Source organism: Vitis riparia, chromosome 18, assembly GCF_004353265.1.
Source record: "Vitis riparia cultivar Riparia Gloire de Montpellier isolate 1030 chromosome 18, EGFV_Vit.rip_1.0, whole genome shotgun sequence".
Classification (NCBI taxonomy): Eukaryota; Viridiplantae; Streptophyta; class Magnoliopsida; order Vitales; family Vitaceae; genus Vitis; species Vitis riparia.
Genome location: NC_048448.1, coordinates 13,238,203 through 13,260,697, shown reverse-complemented (window position 1 = coordinate 13,260,697; position 22,495 = coordinate 13,238,203). Strand labels below are relative to the sequence as shown.

Below are 22,495 nucleotides of genomic sequence, written 5' to 3'. Positions count from 1 at the left end.
CAAAATTAAAACCATAAAGCGTCTTATGAATTGAAAATGTGATTTTATATTTGGTGATGACGCGGCAATTAAACACCTTCCCTTTTAGCAAATTGTATCATTTCGGAGCCACCCCTCCCTCCCACGTGCTCTGCTCCCGCCTTCTTTCACTGTATACAAATTAATTCCATAAATTCTTTTTTTTTTTTTTTTTTTTACTATAATATGATTAATATTTTTTTTATTCTTCATTTATGAATGAAAGGAAAAGAGAAGAGAATATTAGGATATTAGGGTAGTATTATTTTTTAAATACTAAAAATGGTTTTTTTTATTGCTTTTTAAGGGAATTTTACTTATTTTCTTCAAACAAATGACAACTCATAGAAATTATTTGACCATTTAGGAGATTTTTATATTAATTATAAAAAAAAAAATAGCCATGTTAAGATCGAAATATGAGAAATTAATCTGTGATGTAATCACATTTGGATGGACTTTTGCCAACTCACCTCCACTTCATAGTTCATATCATCTTGATTTGACTTTTTCTAACTCATCATCAACCATATACATGTACATTTGGCATTATTTTTAAAATCATCGCTACAAACTATATCTTTATAAATATATAACTTTTATACTATTAAATTTTAAAATAATTATTAAAAGTTAAAAATATATAAATAATTTTAATTTTTTATTTAAATTTATAAATTTAAAATTATTGTCAAAAAATATATATACCGTAACCTTCACGTTATATTTCCCCCTCAACAACACCCCGAAGGTGACTTTGACTATAATACCACTCATAGAACTTTAAGGGTTACCAACTTTTTTAGAAGTAATTATTATAAAAAAATATATATACTCTAACATTATATTGCATTCACTCAAATATCTATGATATTTGAATATAAGGGAGTTAATGAACGCGTCCAATCTATCATATCTCAATGATATTTATTTCAAAGTTTTTAAATCCTTTTATATAACATTTAAATCCATCGTTTTATTAATATAGATTATTAAATAGTCAAAGATATTTTTAGTTGGTAGGTTGGTCAAAGATATTTAATATAGATTATTAAATATCCGATAGTTGTATCACATCATGACGTGACAGAAAGTTAAAGTCAAATTACTCCATGTGATTATGATATAATTGAATGTTTAAAGGTTAAAAATAGTGGAAAAAAGAAAATTAGGTTATATTTGGTTACAGAAAGTAAAAGAAAAAAATATTAAGAAAAATGATTATTTTATAAAATATTTCAAAAAAAATTAAATATAATTCAAATTAGTTAGAAATTTATACATTTTAAAATTATTTAATCTATATATTGACGAGTTAAAATAAATAAAATGAGTTTGAAATAACAAATAAAAATAATTTATTATCTTTAACTCTATTTTTTTTATTTTTCTTTACTTTTTTTTTTTTTACTTTTCCTCTCTATTTTATTTTCTTTACCTTTTCCCTTAAATTTTTCGAGAACCAAACATAGCCTTAAAAAAAATTTAAAATAATAAAAATATAATGCACAAAAGATATGACACAATAAATTGTATTTTTTTTTCTCAATATATATGGATTTGATATTGTAGTTAGACCCATGAAAGGAAGGACAAAATTAAAGTTGAAAGTAATAAAGGTCATGGGAGATAAAATTATGATGTGTGATTTCTCGAAGTTAATGATCTATGAATTTGAGTGAGTGGCAATTAGAAAAGAGGTTGATTTGGTCTGTGGATACGGGTCTTTTTTCTAAACAAGATGAAGCATAAAAGATGAAGCAATCGATTATGGTGGACTAATAGCAAGAGGAAGTCCTTACGTGGACAACCATTAAACTACATTTGGTCCTCCACTCTATATTCTTAAAATAAGGTGCTAATGATTCAAACTCAGAATCTTGATTTGGGCCCAGAGAAATGGAATCGAATTCCTATTTTAACAGACCATTAAAACTAAACATCATTGGGTTTTTTACAAATTTTTATAGGCCTTTTGGAGTTCCCCTTTATTATCTCTTTGGAAGACCAAGGAATGGGATCACATGCTTTCCAACTTGTTGATTTATTATTTTAGTGTTGGCCTTTTTCTTATAGGTCATGATTTGGTTGATAAGATGTCATAAACTATGGTTTAACATATTCAAAAATAAAAAATGATGGAAGATATGTGAATTAATATCAAGGGGTAGACTGTAGAGGTCCAAGAGGTGAATGTAGCACCAAAACCCAAGTTCAGTTCTGAAGAGCTCAGGGAGGCAAGTTGGGAGGGCCGACAGTGACTACGCTTGGAGAGAGAAAAAGAAAAGAAAAGGCTAAACTGGAGGTGGGTCTGCAATTCAGGTTTAATATACACAAGCAGCACCAAAGGGGGCCCACAATCCACATCATGGTGACTAGTATTGAGGTACAATCCGTGAAGCCATGGCTGCAAAACAGAGGGAGCAGATTGCTTGGTGGACAGCCAACATCCCAATAAAGCAAAGGGCCTTTACAATTACAAAAACACACAGGCTTCTTAAATATGATAGGGTCGCTAAATCATGAATGAATTCCATGAGGTAATCCGATCATGAATACTGGTATATATGTATTGAGAGCGATGCCAAATCCTCACATGTCATATTCGGGGAAAAAGTGGTGCATATTCTTTGAACACAGGCCTAGCCTTGAATTACATCTTACGCGAAGCCCTTGGCACCTTGAATGCATCTTGGACCCGGTTGTGTTTTTTTGTTTTTAGGAAAATGGATCTCAGACCATCAAAAATTAAGATGTAAAGAGGAAAAGAAAATGATAATAAAGGAGAAGGGGGGCAAGTGGGTGGGGGTGGTGGGGAAGTGATGAAGATGCAAAGTAGTCCGAGCTGGAAGGATACGGTATCGAGCTTTGATGGGTGAATCTGGGGCGTCCGCCACACATTTACCAAATGCATTTGGGACCACTGGATGTGCTGATATCACCCTCATTTGATTCCAAACTTTCAGCTCTCCCTCTCTAAAACAAAATGTGATAGCATCCATACAAGGACCCTGGACGCTTGGACCCATACCCATACTCTTATCATTTATTCTCATTATTTCGCTCTCACTTTCCGATTACGACCTCCTCTTAAGTCCTTTCCTTCACCCATCTGTATTCGTGTCTTGTTCTGAATTTATATCTATTATTTTTAACTTTTAGTATGCATATTGGAGGTACCGGGTCTATTCGAGTACCTCGACCCGACACCGACCTGGTACAATTATCTGTCGACAACCTGGAGCCAACCAATTCGACGGGGCTAGGTGTATCCACCCGAAAATTGATTGTTCAACTTAGGGATGGACCATTAAGGTCTCTATTGAATTTCACGAATTAACTTAATAAACCAATGGTCAGATGTCCCCAGGCCCGCAAAGGCCAATCCCAATGACCTTTCATTGCTATGCCTCGGGTAGGAATGTGTCATGACACCCCCCGTTAGTGGGAATGTGTGTTAACCCGCATCTTTCTCATCCATGCTACTAGACACTCACCACTATCATTACTAACCGAGGGCACTAGGGGCAGCCAGCTGCAAACCACTCGATCTGACAAGAAGCACCGATATCCCAGTCAGATATTGTGTATGGAGAGGATGTGATGCATTTGTTCATGTCTTGCGGCACGACGAGTCAGTAATTTAGTTCAGTGGCAATCCTTGAAACAAATATGGATTCTAGTTGTTGTCATTGTTAAGGGGCAATAATCGGTCTAGGTTCGAGTCCTATTCTTACAATCATGTCCCCTTGGGTACTAGTTGACTTTGCTAGTGCATTTGACATTGGTTGTTGCAGAAACATTGTATGCCAAATCCAAAACACTTGAGCCTTAGCCGTTTGCCCTTCCTGTCCGATGATTTGTGCCACTAATTTAAACAAAATGTTGATCTCTTGCTAGGATGCATTCCATCAATAGTAGACATTCCCCGTAACAATATGTTGAGCTTCATCTAATGTAGATATGATTGGATAATGACAAACTCAACATAACGCCCAACAACTTACCTCTTCTTAACAAGAGGGTTGACAACCCCAAGAGCTAATCATGACAAGCAAACCTTCTCAACCATAGGACCTGTTTCATCTTTTATCATAACTCAATCACACCATGAGCCAAAAAAAAGAAAAATGAGATATTTAATTTTATTTTGTGGAAATGGTTTTTATTTAAAAGTATTGTTCTTTTGTTTATTGAACAGATACCAAGGAAACTATTTTTAAGTAAAATATTTATATTAATGAAAGTATGACCACTGTTGACGAAGCCCCACTGTCCTCCCAATAGAGCCTAAATGGTCTTGTTTGGGCTAAAACCCTAAAATTGCTAAAGCATCTCATTTTATTCCCCTCAAAATGTCACATGGGCCTTTCAAAAGTTCACTCCTACCACTCCAGCTTTGACAATAGCCAAAGCCAATCCAATCTTTTTAGACGAGCTTTTTTTTCTTAAAAAAAAAAAAAGGAAAAAAAAGAAAAAGGCAAAAAAGAAAACTCATCATTAAAAGTTAAGTGCTCCATGTAATCACTTTCCCCTTTACTCCCTTTTTCTTATTCCCCATATCTCTGGGGTATTCATGGTCACTAGCCATATCCTAATTTCAAAGGTTGTTTAATTGAAAGTTCAAATAAGGGGAGACCCAAGTCGTATATATATAATGTAAGGCCTAGAGGAGAAGTTGACAAAGGAAGAGAGAGAGAGAGAGAGCTGAGCTCAGAAACCAAAGATTTGATTATACTACAATGAAGAGATGGTCAACTTGTTGAGAGCTTGAACAATAAACGATTGGTGGGGTTGCTCTTGGTGAGTAGTGCACGGTGGCCCTTTCATGAAATTTATTTGATGTTGTGAGTGAAGGAGAGGGGGAAAAAAGGCAAAAGTTCAGCCGACACTATAAACGGCTAACCTCATTTGTCTTTCAAAAGAGGCGTCCATCTCTATCTAAGAATCTCTTGCTTTTTTTTTTTTTTTTTTCCTTTTATTATTCCTTGTGGTGAGAACTGTTGTTGGGTCCAACTTTGAGATTTGGATGTTGTTTGTGCCCGTATATGGAGCTTCCAGTAACCCCAAAATCACCCCCTCACAATTCAAGGGCACTGGGCATCTATAACCATCTTTTCTTGCCCGCAAATGAGAGCATGCCACGGCGGGGATCGTCGGCTAGAAATGACTCTGCAGTCTAATCTTGGTGACATGTCGGGATGTGAATGGAGGGTGAACCTACAATAGAGGAAGTGGCGACATTCTTGATTCCTCCATTGGTTGCCTGACACTTATCCGTATCTAGTTGGGATGTGCTCCTGTTCAATGACTTCCATCGCTTTCACTTGCTGAAGGCATATCTTTCATTGATTCATGAGACTTCAAATCATGTCAGTCTCCATCACCGTCTCCCCCGCTGACTAGAAAGATTGAAAAGGATTTACAAGAACTGTTGTGTTTTTGGATTTTGTTTGCAAGGCCTTGAACCAGTGATTGATTGTGGGTGATTTGGTTCATGAGCAAAGGTTGCCAAGAGGGGTTTGACCATGAAGATTAACAAAAAAAACCAGTTCATTGAGCCTACCAGCCATCATTCAGTTCCAATCCAACACAGTTTCTTCTTATCTTCTTGATTTCTCATGGAAAAACAGCAGTATGTTAGTTTATCAAATCAATCAGACCCAAAACTGTCAAATTGAAAAGCCTCAGGTGTTAGGAAAATAAAACCAAAGCACAGACAGGAAGATCTTCTTTGTATGTTATAGAGGATTGTCAAGCGGATCCACTTCCAATAGAACTCATCAATCTAATCTTGAGGTCAGCGTGGCCTACCCAATGGGTTGTTGAAGTGGTTTCAGATCAAGCTGTCACTCATAGGGGATACTTATCAACTTATCAACTTATGGCTGGAGACCTGGCTGGGACAATTTGAATATAATTGGGGAATCAAACTGTTGGAAGCTCATGCTTATGTAGGCACATATCTTCTGCATTATTGCCATCAGTTACCCTTTTATTTCTAATGCAAACAGTACAATTATGGAGTTCATCATCCTTGTCTCCATGGACCTAAGGTTTGGATTATTGGACTCAGGTGGCAGGTGTCAATTGGTCCTAGTTACCCTAACAAAACAAACAGAACTGTCTGGTTCAGGTTTCATTCCAACTGTTATACCCTGAAAAACAGCCAAGGTTCTGGTTAGATTAGTTGATCTCCATTGTGACCAACTGGGGATCTAAAAGATATCTGGAAGTGGGCAGAATTCAGAATTCAGGAATTAACTGAAGAAGCATCAAAGGAAAAGGAAATTCCAAGAATGGAATTCAATGAGGGAAAAGCAGTTTATGTCCAAACAACACAAGCTGACAAGATACAGAATAAAAAAGGGCTGATCATGATTAGTGAAGACACTGCATGCCTATTTCAGGACTTTCATATTCCATTACATGATATTAACAAACCACTTGATCTCTTCAAATAGGTATGCAAATAATTTTGCTTGGTGCAATACTTAAACAAGATATATGGCTAATCTAGATGTAGGTATTCCTCCAATATATTTCCAAAATACCACTGTGGGGGGAAAAGATTTGAGTGGCAAATACAGTATGAACTACTGACAACAACCCAACCCTCCCCTCTCATACACACATACACATACACGATAGAGGTATAGCGAGAAGCTATGAACACCACGTGAATAAGAGAGAAAAAGCAGTACCATCTGTAAAATGAAAATAAAAGCATGTCATCCTTGTCATAACTTTGTATAATGAGGAATAAATTGCTCCCCTAAGTGGTGTAAATGCTCATTTTCCCCTTCAAGAAGGCGTGTGACCTGCAGCAAGAACCCATTGATCAGGTATTCGAAGATGAAAAGACAATGGTGTTTCTAGTTATACAACAAAATATTATTTATTATCTATGAATTATTATTTAAATGTACAGCAGCACTCATAATCATTTTGCAAATTTCAGTGCATGCTGCCACCCGCATAGGCCTCTAGCATATACTGATCTCAATGAAGGATGTAGGAGCACACTGTCTAAAATTTGGTAGCTTGGGAAGGCATCTAATTCACAGAAGTTTGTCTTAACCATAGTTCAAGGTCGTTGAGTTGGCAGTTGACTCAGGAGGTTTGGAGACAGATTGGTTACAACATCTTGGGTCGGTATTGGATGATATGCACAAATGCCAGTTAAAAAGCTAAAAATATCGTAAAAAATAATGAAATTTTTAGATGAATATATACAATTAAATTGACTCAACAAATTAATAGAAAAAAACTATTTCCATATTTAACATTATTTTAATAACTACAAAAGCAGGCATTAAGAATTCAAAATTACACCAAACATTTGATAGAAGCATGCTTTAGGATTGCTCCATTAAAATATCACCCATAACCGTATTCATGCCCATTAAATTATTTCATAAACCCACTTCCCTTTCTATTATAAAACCAAACAAAAGCTGCTGGGGTCTAATCATGGGCTGGGAGAGAAGATGGGTTGCCAAGAGAAAATATGATGCCACATTGAACTTGTTACTACCGACTTTGAACCATGGTCATGAGGCATTGAGAAGAAGAAGATGGTGATTTTGTGGGTGGAACTGGATTGGAAGGCCATAGTTCTCTTATAGAATTTTTAAGGTTTAGTTTTTTTCTTCAATTAATTTTCTCCTCTTTGTTATCAATTATTTTCCCTTGTCTATACTTCTTTATCATAAAACATTTGGAGATATTTTTTTCTTTTGTTGATTGATGCAAAGATTTTCAAATCATTCACAACATGTCCAAGTCTTTGAACCATGGCTTTAACAAATATAAAGATATGATAAACTATGAAGCTGCAATGATAAAGCATGCCAATAAATGCAATCATAAGAAGTTCTTGCACTAGAGATTTCCCTAGGAAAGCAAGAATAGAAATTTGAAGCAATGAGGTCCAATTACCTCCCCCATTGAGGGCCGCATTTCAGGGCTGCTTTGCACACATAAGTATGCAGCTCTAGCCATGAGGTACAATTCATACGTGTCATACGAATCTTCAATACGAGGATCAATAAGTTCATGTAACGCAAGCCGCACAATAAGTGGTTCTGCCTGAAGTTGTCACACAAAACAGAATCATTTGGAGTTTACCAATTTCAACTAGAATGTTCATAGCATGCTTTGGGTTGCTGTTGGACATGAAATTAGTAATGTGGCAATCACAAAAAACTGGACTGCTGGATGATGAACTTACCCACTGTCTTAGAGATTGTTGATGCCCTTCTCTTGTTGGATCAATCACCTTGCGCCCTGATATCAGTTGTAAAAGGACCATCCCAAATGCATAGACATCTGTTCGCACAGAAACCATACCATTCTCTGCATACTCTGGTGCAACGTATCTGCATGGAACCGAGGCCTGCTTGTTATTATCTAAATTGAACAGATAGACAAAGAAGAAAAACAGTAATTCTCAACATTTTGTTATGGAATCTGACCAAAAAAAAAAAACCTTATATAAACCCTCACCCGAATGTGCCAAGTACCCTTGTGTGAACAGGGTCATCATTTGTTCTCCATTTGGCAAGGCCAAAGTCACCTAGCTGGTAGAAAAAAATTCCAAAAGTATGCCTTCGCTAATCAGGAAATTGATACATAATCTACCAGAACTCTTAGGCTCTTAGCAATGAAATAAATCGAAGTTTATAAAAGAATGTTGCTAGTATTAAGGGAAATTAATTAACAGGTAAAAAACTGCTCATACTGCACACATACTTTTGACTTGGGCTATTCCAGAACAACTAATTAAGCAACCTTTCCACTGAGCAATTAGTTGAACCACCATAAGTCTTTTCCATAGGGTATAATTGGTATTCAACATAAGCTAAGTCATTATTCAAGTTATTTTCAATAAGCCATCTATCATGAAGGACTTAACTGTAATCCTAGATTAGTTGCATGCATCTCCAATGTTGTCTAATATCTCTGAACTCATCCAAGGGATCCCTAAAAAATTGAGAATACAGTGAAAATGAAAACGCCATTGTGGTTATCTGATATCCACACTTCCTTTCCCTCTTGAAATCATGCTTGGCTTCCTGACTTTTATCATGACATTACCAATATATTTTTGCAATAATTCAAAATTTTCTGAATTTGTCACTATGTCTAAAATGAGGTTCCCTAATCAGAAAAACCCATATTTACACAAGGGGAAGAAATTAGAAAGAGACTGAAAAGCATGCTTCTAAGAAAGTAAGAGAGATAAGGATCACAACCAACTTTGGGCCTGTTTGGCATCCCGTGGAAATGGATCCATCCAATTGCATCTTGCATGGCAATTGGGGATAAATTTGCAAGTCTAATAAGTAGCATCTCCAAGGTCACCAACATAAAACAAAAATGTTTTCAATTAATGAAATCTTGAATTCCCTTGTTCAAAACAGTATTTAAATGAACTCATTTACATGTTATATACAAACAAAATGGATTGATTTCACATCCGAAGCAAAACACAATGGACTGATTCAAGTGCCATGGGACATCAAATCTCCCTCATAAGGCAACAAAATTAAGATAAAAGAAGAGGATGCATAAATATACCATAGGAACAAAGTCATGTGTTAGCAAGATATTGCTGGGCCGCATGTCCCGATGAATTATAGGACCTCCACGACACTCTTTATGTAGGAAGCGCAATCCTTTTGCAGTTCCTATCGCAATAGCACGTCTTTGGTGCCACTCAAGAACAGTGGCAGTTTTATCTATAAAAATCATTGCAAAAATTAAAAGAAGGCAATTAACGATTAATTTTGGCATAGAGAACAAGTGATTGAATTGGTGAAAGACCTAGAAAAAAATTGAGATGGAATGGATTTGAAACCTGTAGTCTGTACGGTTGCTTACCAAATAAGTGCCATTCAAGAGACTTGTTGCAGATATACTCATACACCAAGATATTAAAGTTCTCCTTGCAACAATAACCCAAGAGCATCACAATGTTCTTGTGGCGCGCAAAACTCAAAACAAAGACTTCAGAATGGAATTCAGCAAATCCTTGCATACTCGCTTCTTTTCGTACCTTTGCTGCAATAATCTGTCCGTCTTTAAGCTCACCTTTATATACGTGACCATATCCACCTTCTCCTAACAAGTTCTCCTTTGAAAAATCATCTGTTGCAAGTTGTAGTTCAGAAAAACTGAATTTCATGGACTCCTTGATATATAATATCGTCTTCATCCCACAAGCAGCACAAAGAACAGGTGCTTCTGAGGATCTCTTTCGGAAGATGCACTTAAATTGTTTCTGGATTACCTCAGAATCTGCAGAATATTGCTTTTCTCCTACAGTGCATATACCTGGAAGATGCAAATTCTCTTTATTAACTACCAAGAAATGGATCCGTTAAAAGACAAGCCAGGAAATTTTTGTCTCAAGGAACTATATATCAATAACAAAGACATCAATGGAGAGGTTTAAATATTAATAGAAGCTAAAAAAAAACTTTCAAAATTGAAAGTAAAATATATGTTTGGTAATCAACATAATCCTTAGTATTGCCCCCACTTTGAACCTAAGGGAGACTACAATATAATATAATTGTGAAAAGAGAGAAAAGGGATAATCCCTAATTTTTGTTATTAAAAAACTATTAATAATACACATTGGACTTGAGTATATATATACATGCTAGTGGGACCCACAATACAATAAGGAAAAAAGAAAAGAAAAGTAAATAACTGAAATAACTGTACACTATCTAACACTCCCCCTCAAGCTGGAGCATATATGTTATGTGCACCAAACTTGTTACAAATGTATTTAATTCTAGGACCTCTGAGAGATTTAGTAAAAATATTTGCTAGTTGATCATTTGAATTGACAAAACTAGTCGCCACACATCCTGATGCGATCTTCTCTCTAATGAAGTGACAGTCAACTTCAATGTGTTTGGTCCTTTCATGGAAGACTGGATTGGATGCAATATGCAAAGCGGCTTGGTTGTCACAGATGAGCTTCATCTATTCATCATTTCCAAATCTCAACTCCCGAAGAAGATGTTTCAGCCATATGAGTTCACATGTTGTCAGAGTCATAACTCGATACTCGGCTTCAGCACTAAATCTGGCCACTACATCTTGTTTCTTACTCTTCCAGGATATTAGGTTACCTCCAATAAAAACACAATACCCGGAACTGGAACATCTATCTGTGGGTGAGCCAGCCCAATCTGCATCTGTGTAACCAACAACTTGGGTATAACCTCTGTTCTCGTACAACACACCTTGGCCTGGTGTGCTTTTGATATATCGAAGAATGCGGATTACAGCATCCCAATGGCTATCACATGATGACAGTAGGAATTGACTAACAACACTTACAGGAAAAGAAATATCTGGACGAGTAATGGTGAGGTAGTTCAGTTTACCTACAAGTCGTCGATATCTCCCAGAATCTCTTAAAGGCTCCCCCTGTCCTGGTATAAGTTTGATATTTGGATCCATATGAGTGTCTACTGGTTTACAATCTAACATACCGGTTTCTTCCAAGATGTCTAAAGCAGACTTCCTTTGGGAAAGAACCACACCGGAACTAGATTAAGTTATATCAATCCCTAAGAAATACTTGAGTTTCCCCAAGTCTTTAGTCTGAAAGTGGGTGAAAAGGTGTTGCTTTAGTTTCTGAATACCATTCTGATCACTCTCTGTAATGACGATGTCGTCCACATAAACTACCAAATAAATACACTGCTCCGAAGAGTTATGATGATAGAAAACGGAATGGTTTGCTGTACTGCGAAACATGCCAAACTCCTTAACAACAAAACTAAAACAACTAAACCATGCTCGAGGAGATTGTTTCAAGCCATATAAAGAATGGCGTAACCTACACACTAAACCAGACTCCCCTTGAGCAACAAAACTAGGTGGTTGCTTTATGTAAACTTCCTCAACAAGAACCCCATGAAGGAAAGCATTTTTAATATTTAACTGATAAAGAGGCCAAGAACGTATAGCAGCCATGGAGAGCAATAGACGAACAGAAGCTATCTTGGCAACAAGAGAGAAAGTGTCACCATAATCAGAACCATAAACCTGAGTATAGCCTTTAGCAACTAAGCGGGCTTTAAGGCGATCAACCTGACTATCAGGGCCAACCTTAACTGTGTAGACCCAACAACAACCAACTGTAAATTTACCAGAGGGTAAAACAATAAGATCCCAAGTGTCATTGGAGTGTAAAGCAGTCATTTCATCTACCATTGCCTATCGCCAGCTTGGATGGGAAAGAGCCTCAGGGGTGCTCTTGGGAAAAAAAACAGAAGATATAGAATAAACAAATGCAGAATAGGGTGAAGATAATCGATGGTAACTCAAAAAATTGTAAATGAGATGATGATTACGAGTAGATCGATTACCTTTCCGAAGAGCAATGGGTAAGTCAGCAGAAGGAGGCAGAATCGGGGCAGGAGAAGCCGAAGGGATAGGAAATGAGTCAGCAGGTACCTCGGCCAAAGAAGGAGGAACAACAACACGATGACGACGATGATAAACCTGAAGTGGGCGAGATGGCACTGCATCAGGTGGAGAGATAATGGGAAGGGGTAAGACTTTAGAAACAGGAAGAGACTCAGAGGTGGAGAAGAATGGTGAGTCCTCAAAGAAGATGACATCAGCGGAGATAAAGTAGCGATGAGTCTCAGAGGAATAACAACGATAACCCTTTTGAAGTCTGGAGTATCCCAAGAAGATGCATTTTGTGGCTTTAGTAGAAAGTTTATCCTGTCCAGGAGTGAGAATATGAACAAAGCAAGTACAACAAAAAACATGAGGAAAAAGGAAATAAAGTGGTTGGTGTTAGGAAGTGTCCCAAATTCCTAATTAGTATAGATTCCTTTTTTGTAAAGAATATTATATAGAATATTTCTAAGTTGATATATTATTGTAATATTAGACTTCCTTATAGAATAAAGAAGGTTGTTGGCAATATCTCTATAAATATTCTAGGTCATGAGGGGAAAAAGTTATGAAATGGAGATGGGCCTATAGAGACTCTACGAGGTGGATAGAGATGTGAGGAAGAACGGGAGGTACCCGGTGGAGCAAGAGGGCTCGTAGTAAGGTATGGATACAAGGAGTGGGGAAACATGGGATGTTTCGGGAACCCAATAGTTGTATCTGGTTCTGTCCTCTGTAATATTCTTTATTGTATAGTGAAATCATTCTCTCTCATCCGTGGACGTAGGTATGGTTGGCCGAACCACGTTAAAACCTCGTGTACCGTATGTGTAATTGTTTTATCTTTGTGTTCTTGAACTAACATTGTTGGCATCAAAGCTTTCGTTGGCACTACAACTGGTATTAGAGCTTGGGTTGAAGATTTCTGGAAGAGTAAAAGATCACAAAGCACACAAGATGAAAACAAAAGGAATTTTCACTGAAGGTGGAGTTGATTGTTCTTTCGTGGTGATATGATACAAAAAGGTTTGTGTCATGGAGAGATTGAAGATTAACTTCATGGAATTTGGTTCAAGGTGGAGATTGTTAGGAAGTGTCCCAAATTCCTAATTAGTATAGATTCCTTTTTTGTAAAGAATATTATATAGAATATTTCCAAGTTGATATATTATTATAATATTAGACTTCCTTATAAAATAAGGAAGGTTGTTGGAAATATCTCTATAAATATTTTAGGTCATAAGGGGAAAAAGTTATGAGATGGAGATGGGCCTATAGAGACTATACGAGATGGATAGAGATGTGAGGAAGAACGGGAAATACCCGGTGAAGCGAGAGGGCTCGTAGTAAGGTATGGATACAAGGAGTGGGGAAACATGGGATGTTCGGGAACCCAATAGTTGTATCTAGTTCTGTCCTCTATAATATTCTCTATTGTATAGTGGAATCATTCTCTCTCATTCGTGGACGTAGGCATGATTGGTCAAACCACGTTAAAACCTCGTGTATCGTATGTGTGATTGTTTTATCTTTGTGTTCTTAAACTAACATTGTTGGCATCAAAGCTTTCGTTGACACTATAGTTGGTCAGGGAAAAGAAGGGAATGAGGAATCCGATCGTGTAATACAGATGAGGGCATACGAGTAATCAAATAACATGCTGTAAGAATAACATCCCCCCAAAAAAGAAAAGGAACATTACTATGGAGAAGGAGAGTACGAGTTGTTTCAATAAGATGTCGATTCTTACATTCAGCTACCCTATTTTGTTGAGGAGTATGAGCACAAGAAGACTGATGAAGGATCCTATGTTGGGACATAAATGAAGTAAATGGTGCAGAAAAATATTCTCTGGCATTGTCACTGCGTAACACACGAATAGAAATATTGAACTAGGTTTGGATTTCAGCATAAAATTTCTGAAAAATAGATAATAACTCAGCTCGATTTTTCATTAAAAATAACCAAGTACATCGAGAATTGTCATCAATGAAAGTGACAAAATACTGAAATCCTAAAGTAGACGCGGTCCGACAAGGACCCCAAACATCAGTGTGGACAAATTCAAAAGGAGACTTTGCCCGATTATTCAAACGCTTTGGGAACGAGACACGAGTATGTTTCCTAAGCTGACAAGACTCACACGCAAGCGATGACAAAGATGAAAAACGAGGGACCATTTTCTGGAACTTGGATAGACTAGGGTGGCCCAGGCGACTGTGGATGAGGAGGGGAGCATCAGTGGAAATGCAAACTGCAGGATTTGAAGGCGAAGTGAGGTGATAGAGGCCTTGAGACTCACGTCCTATGCCAATCATCTTCCTCGTACTCCGGTCCTGTAAGGTCACAAATATATCAGAAAAAGTAATAGAACAATTAAGAGTATGAGTGATTTTGCTGATGGAGATAAAATTAAAGGAACACTCAGGAGTATAAAGGATAGAAGTGAGAGGTAGAGAAGGGAGAGGATGTGCCAAACCAATGCCTTTAGCCACAGTTTGAGAACCATTAGCTAAGGTAATAGTAGGTAAGGTAGAGGTAGCAGTAATAGAAAAGAAAAGATCCTTATTACCAGATATGTGATTAGAAGCACTAGAATCTTGAATCCAAGGTCTAAGAGAAGATGTGTGGGTGAGACAAGCAGAAGCATTACCGGTTTGGGCAATAGAAGTAACAAAAGCTGAGTTGGTGGCCTGATAGCGGAGATAGTCATCATACTCACTGTCAGTGAGGGAAATACCCTGAGATGTGGAGGACCTCGGAGGTTGAGGCGGCTAAGGATCAGATGATTGGGCCACATGGGCAGTGCGGGGAGGCCGCTCATGTAACTGATAACACCGGTGACGAGTGTGGCCAAGCTTATTGCAATAGGTGCAATGAGGACGTTGGCCTCTACCTCGGTTACCACTGCGTCCTCCTCGAGAGTTAGTTTGAGAAACTAACACAGAAGAATCTAAAGTGTTATCAGATGGCAAAGTCTGAGTGGAGGAGATACGGAGGAGGCAAGCAAACACATCATCTAAGGATGGAACAGAGGAACTGCCAAGAATCTGATTGCGGACGGTCTCAAGATCTGGACGGAGGCCAATAAGCGTAAGAACCATGAAGAACTTGTCAATCTGTGTTCGTTGATCCCCAACATCAGTAGTAAGAAGCATCACGATCAAGAATTCCTCCTTAAGAAAGACAATTTGGCCAATATAAGTAGATAAATCCATGTCTTGTTGTCTGACATTGACAATAGAATAAGCCACCTTATAAAGACGTTGGATATCATTCGTGTAAAACCCTTTCGCCTGGTTCCAAAATTTAAAGCATGTTTTGTAGGCTCGAAGAAGCAGAATCTTATGATCAACTGATTGCCATAACACACTACATAACTGTGCATCTATCTTCCTCCATTGTACTATGTCAACCTCAGGGATATCCGCCTCTTGCGTAATAAGATGATCCTCATAACCTTTACCCATAAACCAAAGCTCCATAGAGGCAGACCAGGACAAATAATTTTCACTGCCAACCAATTTCTTCGAAGTAATCATAGGAGATCCAGATATAACAGAGGAAAAAATGGAACTTTTAGTAGCTATATCTACTTATCTGGAGAACGAAATATGTTTGGATCGAAGAGAGCCCTAATAAGGCTTCAAATCGCGGCTGAAAGAAGAAAAATCGAGGATCCGCGGCTGTGAGAGACCAAATAGTAAAGAAAAACAAATGTGGCACTACTGGAAAGGTAGAAGAACACTTCCTAAGACACGTGCAGGGCTCGGGGTGACACAAGCACAGATGGAGAGTGGCTAGACGGCGTCAGGCGAGGCTGGAGGTGGAAGCGCGTTGTCAGAAAGTGCTCCATGCACCCTCACGTGCCGGCGCGTGAGGTTCAGGCCTTCGGAGAAGAAACATGCGTGGCCAATGCGTGATTGAGATTCTCTTTCCAGTGCCTTGACAAAACTTGAAGATCTCTTCCTTGCGCACCCGATGGTATAATCGGTGTCGGAAAAGGACTTCGCCGGAAAATTCGCCAACGGTGAGGGTTTTCTGACGGCGATGAGAGTTTTCTGACGGCGATACTGTTGACCGGAAAGCTTTAGGAGATGGGGAAGGTGACCGGAATGAAACACAGTCACTAAAAGGTTTCCCAAAATTAATTCACGGATAAACCGGAAATAATTAGGTTTTTTTTCTCCCTAGGCTCTGATACTATGTGAAAAGAGAGAAAATGGAGAATCCCTAATTTTTGTTATTAAAAAACTATTAATAATACACATTGGACTTGGGTATATATATACATGCTAGTGGGACCCACAATACAATAAGGAAAAAAAAAGAAAAGTAAATAACTGAAATAACTGTACACTATCTAACAATAATCAAGAGAATGAGACTGCAACCTTTGTTTTAAACTCATTGAAACTCATTACTTCTGTATTTGAAATGTATTATTGTTACTATAAAAATTAAAAGATCAGAAATTTAGTATTAAGCAGGCTCTTGTCCCAATTTGATAAAAAAAGATCAAAATATGCATGAAGTATAATCAATTTGTTAATAATACTTTTTCCCAATGTAGACATTTTTTTTTCTTGAATTTTTATAATTATAGGATAATTTTAAAAGGAATATAATAATAAAACAAATTTAGCATCTTTGCCCTGCTAGGTAATATAAAATGCATAAATATCAAACATCATTTAGGCACTTACAAATTTATCTCAGCTAATTTATTTATTTTCTTTTGAAAATGTTGCATCCGTCATTTTTTGCATGCATCAAAACCAACACCCATGTTTACATAGGATATCAAACATGCCATTAAAGTACACTTATGATCTAATATTTGCACGTGTCTAAGTATAGTGTTTCTAATATAACTTTTAAGAGTATCAGATAAAGAACTTTCTATTCATTTACCCTAAAGATGGATATGATGTTTTAGCTTTTCCAATGGGCATATCCGTCATACTCATGAAATGTATTTTGGCTTCTTCAATCCTCAAGAAATTGCATTTCCTGAACTTAACTTTCTTAACCCATTAGATTAGAATATGATTAATCTCAGAAGTCCAATCCATATAAATGTATCTAGAGGTACATTTGTATGTACATATGCATAGGTCTTATGCATCTATGTATGTATGCATATACATGGTTAATATTAGAAATCCAGTCCATAAGATTTGCATGTGTGCACATGTGTATGTGTGCTAGGAAGTTTTAATTTCAAACCAATCCAACATAGGACACCACCATTTGTGGAAATTAGACCAATGATAAGACAGGTTTTGTCAAGGAAAGTTAATCATAGAAACAATTCTTGCATGAAGATTATATCACATGGGGAAAACTAAGTATGGAACTTGCAATGAAATCTCACATCGTATTCAATGGATTTGATAGAGCAGGTAGAATAATAGGTACAGGGTGCATTGGACCTGGAATTGGAATGGGAAGAAAACCATAAAAAAGGTATCCACTTATGTAATGGTGAGTTCTCTGACCTGATTTTTCTTGCTTAGAGGAAGATCCAAAGTCATCATAGAATGAAGAGTTATGCTCCTGTGACCTGTATATGAATGAAGACATCAAGTTGCTCTTAACAACATTGGAACTTTCTGAGGAATTGGCTGGTGTTGGAAAGCTGCTGGAAGAGATATTAGACTGCTCTACAAGCTTACTCAAAGAATAAAACAACTTATTTTCAATAACTTCTGTTCCACTTGTAGTTTGGGACCTTAGAACCTTAACCGACAAGTTATCTTGAATTAATGCAACCTTGCTTGGTATCTGGTTAATGTAGTTCCTCAAATCCCGTCTAAGGTGCCTGTTTCCACAATATCATTGAAGGCAGTGAGTTTATCAAAAGCTGCAACAGAATAACAACAAGACACACATTTTTACACAATCATGTAGTAAACATAACATAATTAAAATTGGTTTTAGAGCTTTAAGATTATTTTTCATGTTGTAAGGAAAATGATTAACCATGAGCAAAAAGTATACACAAATGTGTACTAAAGAATGAGCAGCAATGTGAACCATGTTAAATCGTGCTATCCGATAATAAATACTTGGAATAAGGCTATGTAAGCAGGGTTGCTTTGTACATTCTGTGGCCTGACAGATGTGTGCATAGTTAGGGAGATAAAGTGTCTAATATTTTGAAATTGATTGGATGATACAGCTAAATTACATTTGCATCATTAAAAAAAAAAGAACCAAATGTTCATAGATATGATTTAATTGATGTTCTGGGGAAATTATGCTTAATCAATTCCAATTAGTTCTTTAGTGTATTGTAAATTTTTGAACCAAAACAGAGTCCTGAAAATCTCTTCCCTAAAAAATAGATCCTTGCTGATTTGTGTTTCTAAGCATGAATTCTGCACACAAACATACATTCATATATGCATGCATGTGTTTGTAATTATGAATTGAAAAAAACGTGTGCCTTCTAGAAAAATGACTTTGGAGTATTCTTTCAGAATTCCTTCTCCTTACTTAATATTTGATTAGAATAATCTTTCTCTTAAGCTTAAACCTTAACTTGAAATACTACTTTAGGAAGTGAAATTTGACATTTCAAAGCCTATTAAGGTCCCCAAAACCTCTCCTTCTCCCTCTCTCCTTTCCTTTCTGCCTTCTCCCTCCCCTCATGCACGTGCATGCACATTATCCTTTCACACTACAGAAAAAATAATTAACAACAATAAATGAATGAAATCTGAAAAAATGTTCATTTTGAAGCACAAAGGTGTGATACACACCATTAAGATTCTCCATAAGAAAGTTTTACACAACAAAATATAAAAATACCAACCAACTCAATGCTCATCAATGTAGCAACATGTTATATTCAGGGGTGAAAAATGTTCTTCATGCATCAAATTATCAAAATTGTCATCAAGTATAACATAATTTCAATGCTAATCCATACCCATTATAGAAAGGCTAAGAAAAGGAGGCAAAAGAAACCCACCTATCAAATATAACCCAAGTTGTTTTATAAGCTACAATCTCTTGTAAAATAACCTGCTTGATTGGAGTTCCAGCAGTAACTTTAACTTCAATGTCCACCTGAACTTGAAAAGAGAAAGAAGAGACTAAAGAGAGGAGCAGAAGACAGTAATAAGGAAAAACACCATATCTCCTTCAAGGGAATCTGGAATATAGAAGTAAAAATGCGAATAATAGAATTGCATTCCAGTTCTAGTGCATGATGGAGTCTTGTTGAACTTCTTCTTTTCTTTTCCATTTTGCCCCCTGCCTGAAAGAACATTCTTCCATTTTTTCTAATGTGTAGTACATTCTAGGGATGAACTTTATATATATATATATACTAGACACATTATGGCTCATCCAATCCCACTGGTGGAAGCACTTTACTATGAAATTCCTGATTTACTGAATTTACTTTACCATTGAAGATAAGGTTTAGAGCAAGAGGATTTTTCTTTTAGGTCCTTGAGAAGGCAGTTAGAGAAATTGCAAATCTGAAATTGATACACACTCCATGCTCATCTCAGATTGACAATGGAAACTACCTAATGAAAAGAAATGAGATGAACTACCTCCAAAGAGAGACACAATGACCAAGACAAGAATGGCCATGAAGACAAACACCTGGACAAAAATGAGAACTCCTTAAAAATCATGTTTCTCCCCTTTTCTTTTTTTGGTTTTCCAGTTCTAACGTAACTGTTACACCAGATTTACCACATGCCTCATTAATTTTTTACTACAAGGCATTTATCATGTAGTACATTACCATTCCAATAAATTTTGGAACAGAGATATGCTTATATATATAAGTCTAGCTCAAACATTTTGGTTTATCAAATCATTAGTTGTGTTGTGTCAAAAATATAAGAACTTGAAGGTTAGGAGTCCAATCCCGGATTTTAGGGGTTCACGATACTGCTAACCTCAGATAGATTTATATAATTCTTCTTTGAACTGGTCCATGGATATTAACGTATGCATAAAAAAACAAGAAGATAAACTACACTTTGATATTCCAGATTTCAAATAATAATAATTGGTCCTATTAAAACCATCAATGAAAGAACTAATGATTGTTCAGTAGAGATAATCATGCATCTTCCCCCTAATAAACAGGAAAAAAAAAACCCAATATCCATATAAAATATTTAGAGCACATATATTACCCCTTCATCTTCACACTCTTGAGCACTTGGCAGAAGCTTGTTCACATACATATGTACTTTCTTTGAGACTTCTTCTACCATTGCTCGATTGCTTGACACAGGAGCAAGTGCTAAGGTGTGGTAACCCACTATGCAAAAGAAAAGAAAGAAGAAAAAAACAGAAAAGAGAAAGTAAAAGATCAAAGGATGTTGTCAGAGGAGCTCAAAACCAATTAAATTAGAAACAAACTAGTGTATGATGTGTCCTTCAAGATTTCTTGCTGTGGGCACCAATTAGTAGTAGTACATGGCTACATGCATTGATACACTAGCTTTCATTCCTTAATAATTAAATTTTGTACACAGTAGTAGCCTTCTGCTTCATCTCTTTCACTCAGGAACCTGTTCCCGTAAAGATATATCCTTTGGTAAACTACATATACAAATCAAATAGGCTTCAGATGAAGAATTTGGATAAATTTTGGAGACGTAGAAAAACTTCTAGTAACCAAGTCCTTTCACTTGCATATTGTCCACTACTTGGCTACACAAGTTGGTGATACAGTCATGAGGTTCTTCAAAGATAAGAGTAGACTTTAGAGCCCCAAAATTCCTACTACACTGTCCTTGTGATTGCTCTTGTAGTTCATTTTTCACTAATTTCAATTTGACATTAGAATATTGATTTCAGTTTTCGTGGAAACACACTCCAATCTCATGAAATGAGTAAAATCCAACCTGACCTATAAATAGAAATTGATTCTATTTTAATGCGAATATAACAAAATCTACAAAATCCAATTGAGATTTTGACCCACTATACCAGCACAAAACTCAGGAAATCAAGAAAAGATGACTCTGGTGTAAGACAAAATTCAACAAACACTTACTGGGATGTTGGACTTTATGCAAAACCCCAAAAACAACCAGCGTGTCGCCTCGACGAAGAATGTCACCCCTCATTCGCACTTCTTTTATGGTGACCTGAATCTCATCCTTACCCAAATCCTTTGTCGCATCGTACGCAATGAGCACACGGGACGGCAAACTAGGACTATCCATGGAGAATTCTAGAGCAAGCCCCCAACTGGATCTCCAGATTATGGGGTATGAAGAACTGCTACACGAGTGGGTTTAACGTAGAACACGAAGAGAAGGACATGGCGCAGGATTGAGAGGGCCTGGCCAATCAATTGCTGTCCAGAGACCCAGATCATTCTCTCTTTCATTTTCTCTGAGAATTCACAATGAAAGGTAGAGAACATTCGGAGTATATACTTTATATTCTTAGTATATGCGAATACCGAACACATAATCAAAAGGGCGGGAAAATATTGCCGTCCTCAACGGTGACAATGGCAAGATTGCTAGACAGAAAGTGGGATCCACCGAAAGTGACCCTCATGGGTTTTGTGATGCTGACGGGTTAATTTGATTTTCAAAAAATTGTTGGATTTCAGATTTTTTTTTTTTGTTTTTTTGTTTTCCTTATTCATCTTTGTGTTTGGTTGCTGAGAAAATTGAGGACTAGAAGCAACAATGGGTCGATTGCCTTCTTTCTAAAGTTGAAACGAAGGTGATGGCTATCCCAACAATAATTTTGTCCGTACACAACTGCCTAGACCCGAATTTTGTAAAAAAAAAAAACCTAGAATCCAATACAACTTTTCCTTCTTTGCTGCCTTTTTTAAAGAATTTTTTTCCCCTCCTGATAACAATAACTGCAGCTTCAGGGTTCTGGAAAATAGTTCCCTTTTTGTTTTTGTTTGCCAATGTTCATAATCCAGGGATTATGCTAGAAATGACTTTTTCGTTCATTTTCTTTTTTGTAATCTTACCTGAATGAATATTACAGTGACAGAGATGGCATTCGAAGTCACTTTATACATAAC

General features: G+C 36.8%; 1 protein-coding gene across 2 annotated transcripts; it reads right to left on the bottom strand.

The window, feature by feature from the left end:
- Positions 1–6,524: 6,524 nt before the first annotated feature.
- LOC117907157 (serine/threonine-protein kinase CDG1-like) lies at positions 6,525–22,392 on the bottom strand. Of its 2 annotated transcripts, XM_034820580.1 has the most exons (10): positions 21,494–22,392; positions 20,625–20,752; positions 19,436–19,533; positions 17,958–18,280; positions 9,904–10,356; positions 9,601–9,761; positions 8,527–8,600; positions 8,252–8,399; positions 7,960–8,109; positions 6,525–6,839 (listed from the first exon to the last, which is right to left on the bottom strand). In XM_034820580.1, the coding sequence occupies exons 1-10, from the start codon at positions 21,663–21,665 to the stop codon at positions 6,759–6,761; spliced, it is 1,788 nt and encodes a 595-aa protein (XP_034676471.1). In that variant the 5' UTR covers positions 21,666–22,392; the 3' UTR covers positions 6,525–6,758. The 2 variants fall into 2 exon arrangements, with proteins under 2 accessions (XP_034676471.1, XP_034676473.1); XM_034820582.1 differs by lacking the exon at positions 20,625–20,752 and having other exon boundaries at positions 19,436–19,538.
- Positions 22,393–22,495: the final 103 nt, after the last annotated feature.

Bases quoted from the DNA above. Each gene is read 5' to 3' on its own strand.
- LOC117907157 (XM_034820580.1), bottom strand. From the start codon at position 21,665: ATGGATAGTCCTAGTTTGCCGTCCCGTGTGCTCATTGCGTACGATGCG. The intron at 18,281-19,435 runs GTGGGTTTCTTT...TTGTGGAAACAG, and splicing joins ACTTGGGTTATATTTGATAG to GCACCTTAGACGGGATTTGA. The intron at 8,601-9,600 runs GTATATTTATGC...TTTTTCTACCAG, and splicing joins CACATGACTTTGTTCCTATG to CTAGGTGACTTTGGCCTTGC.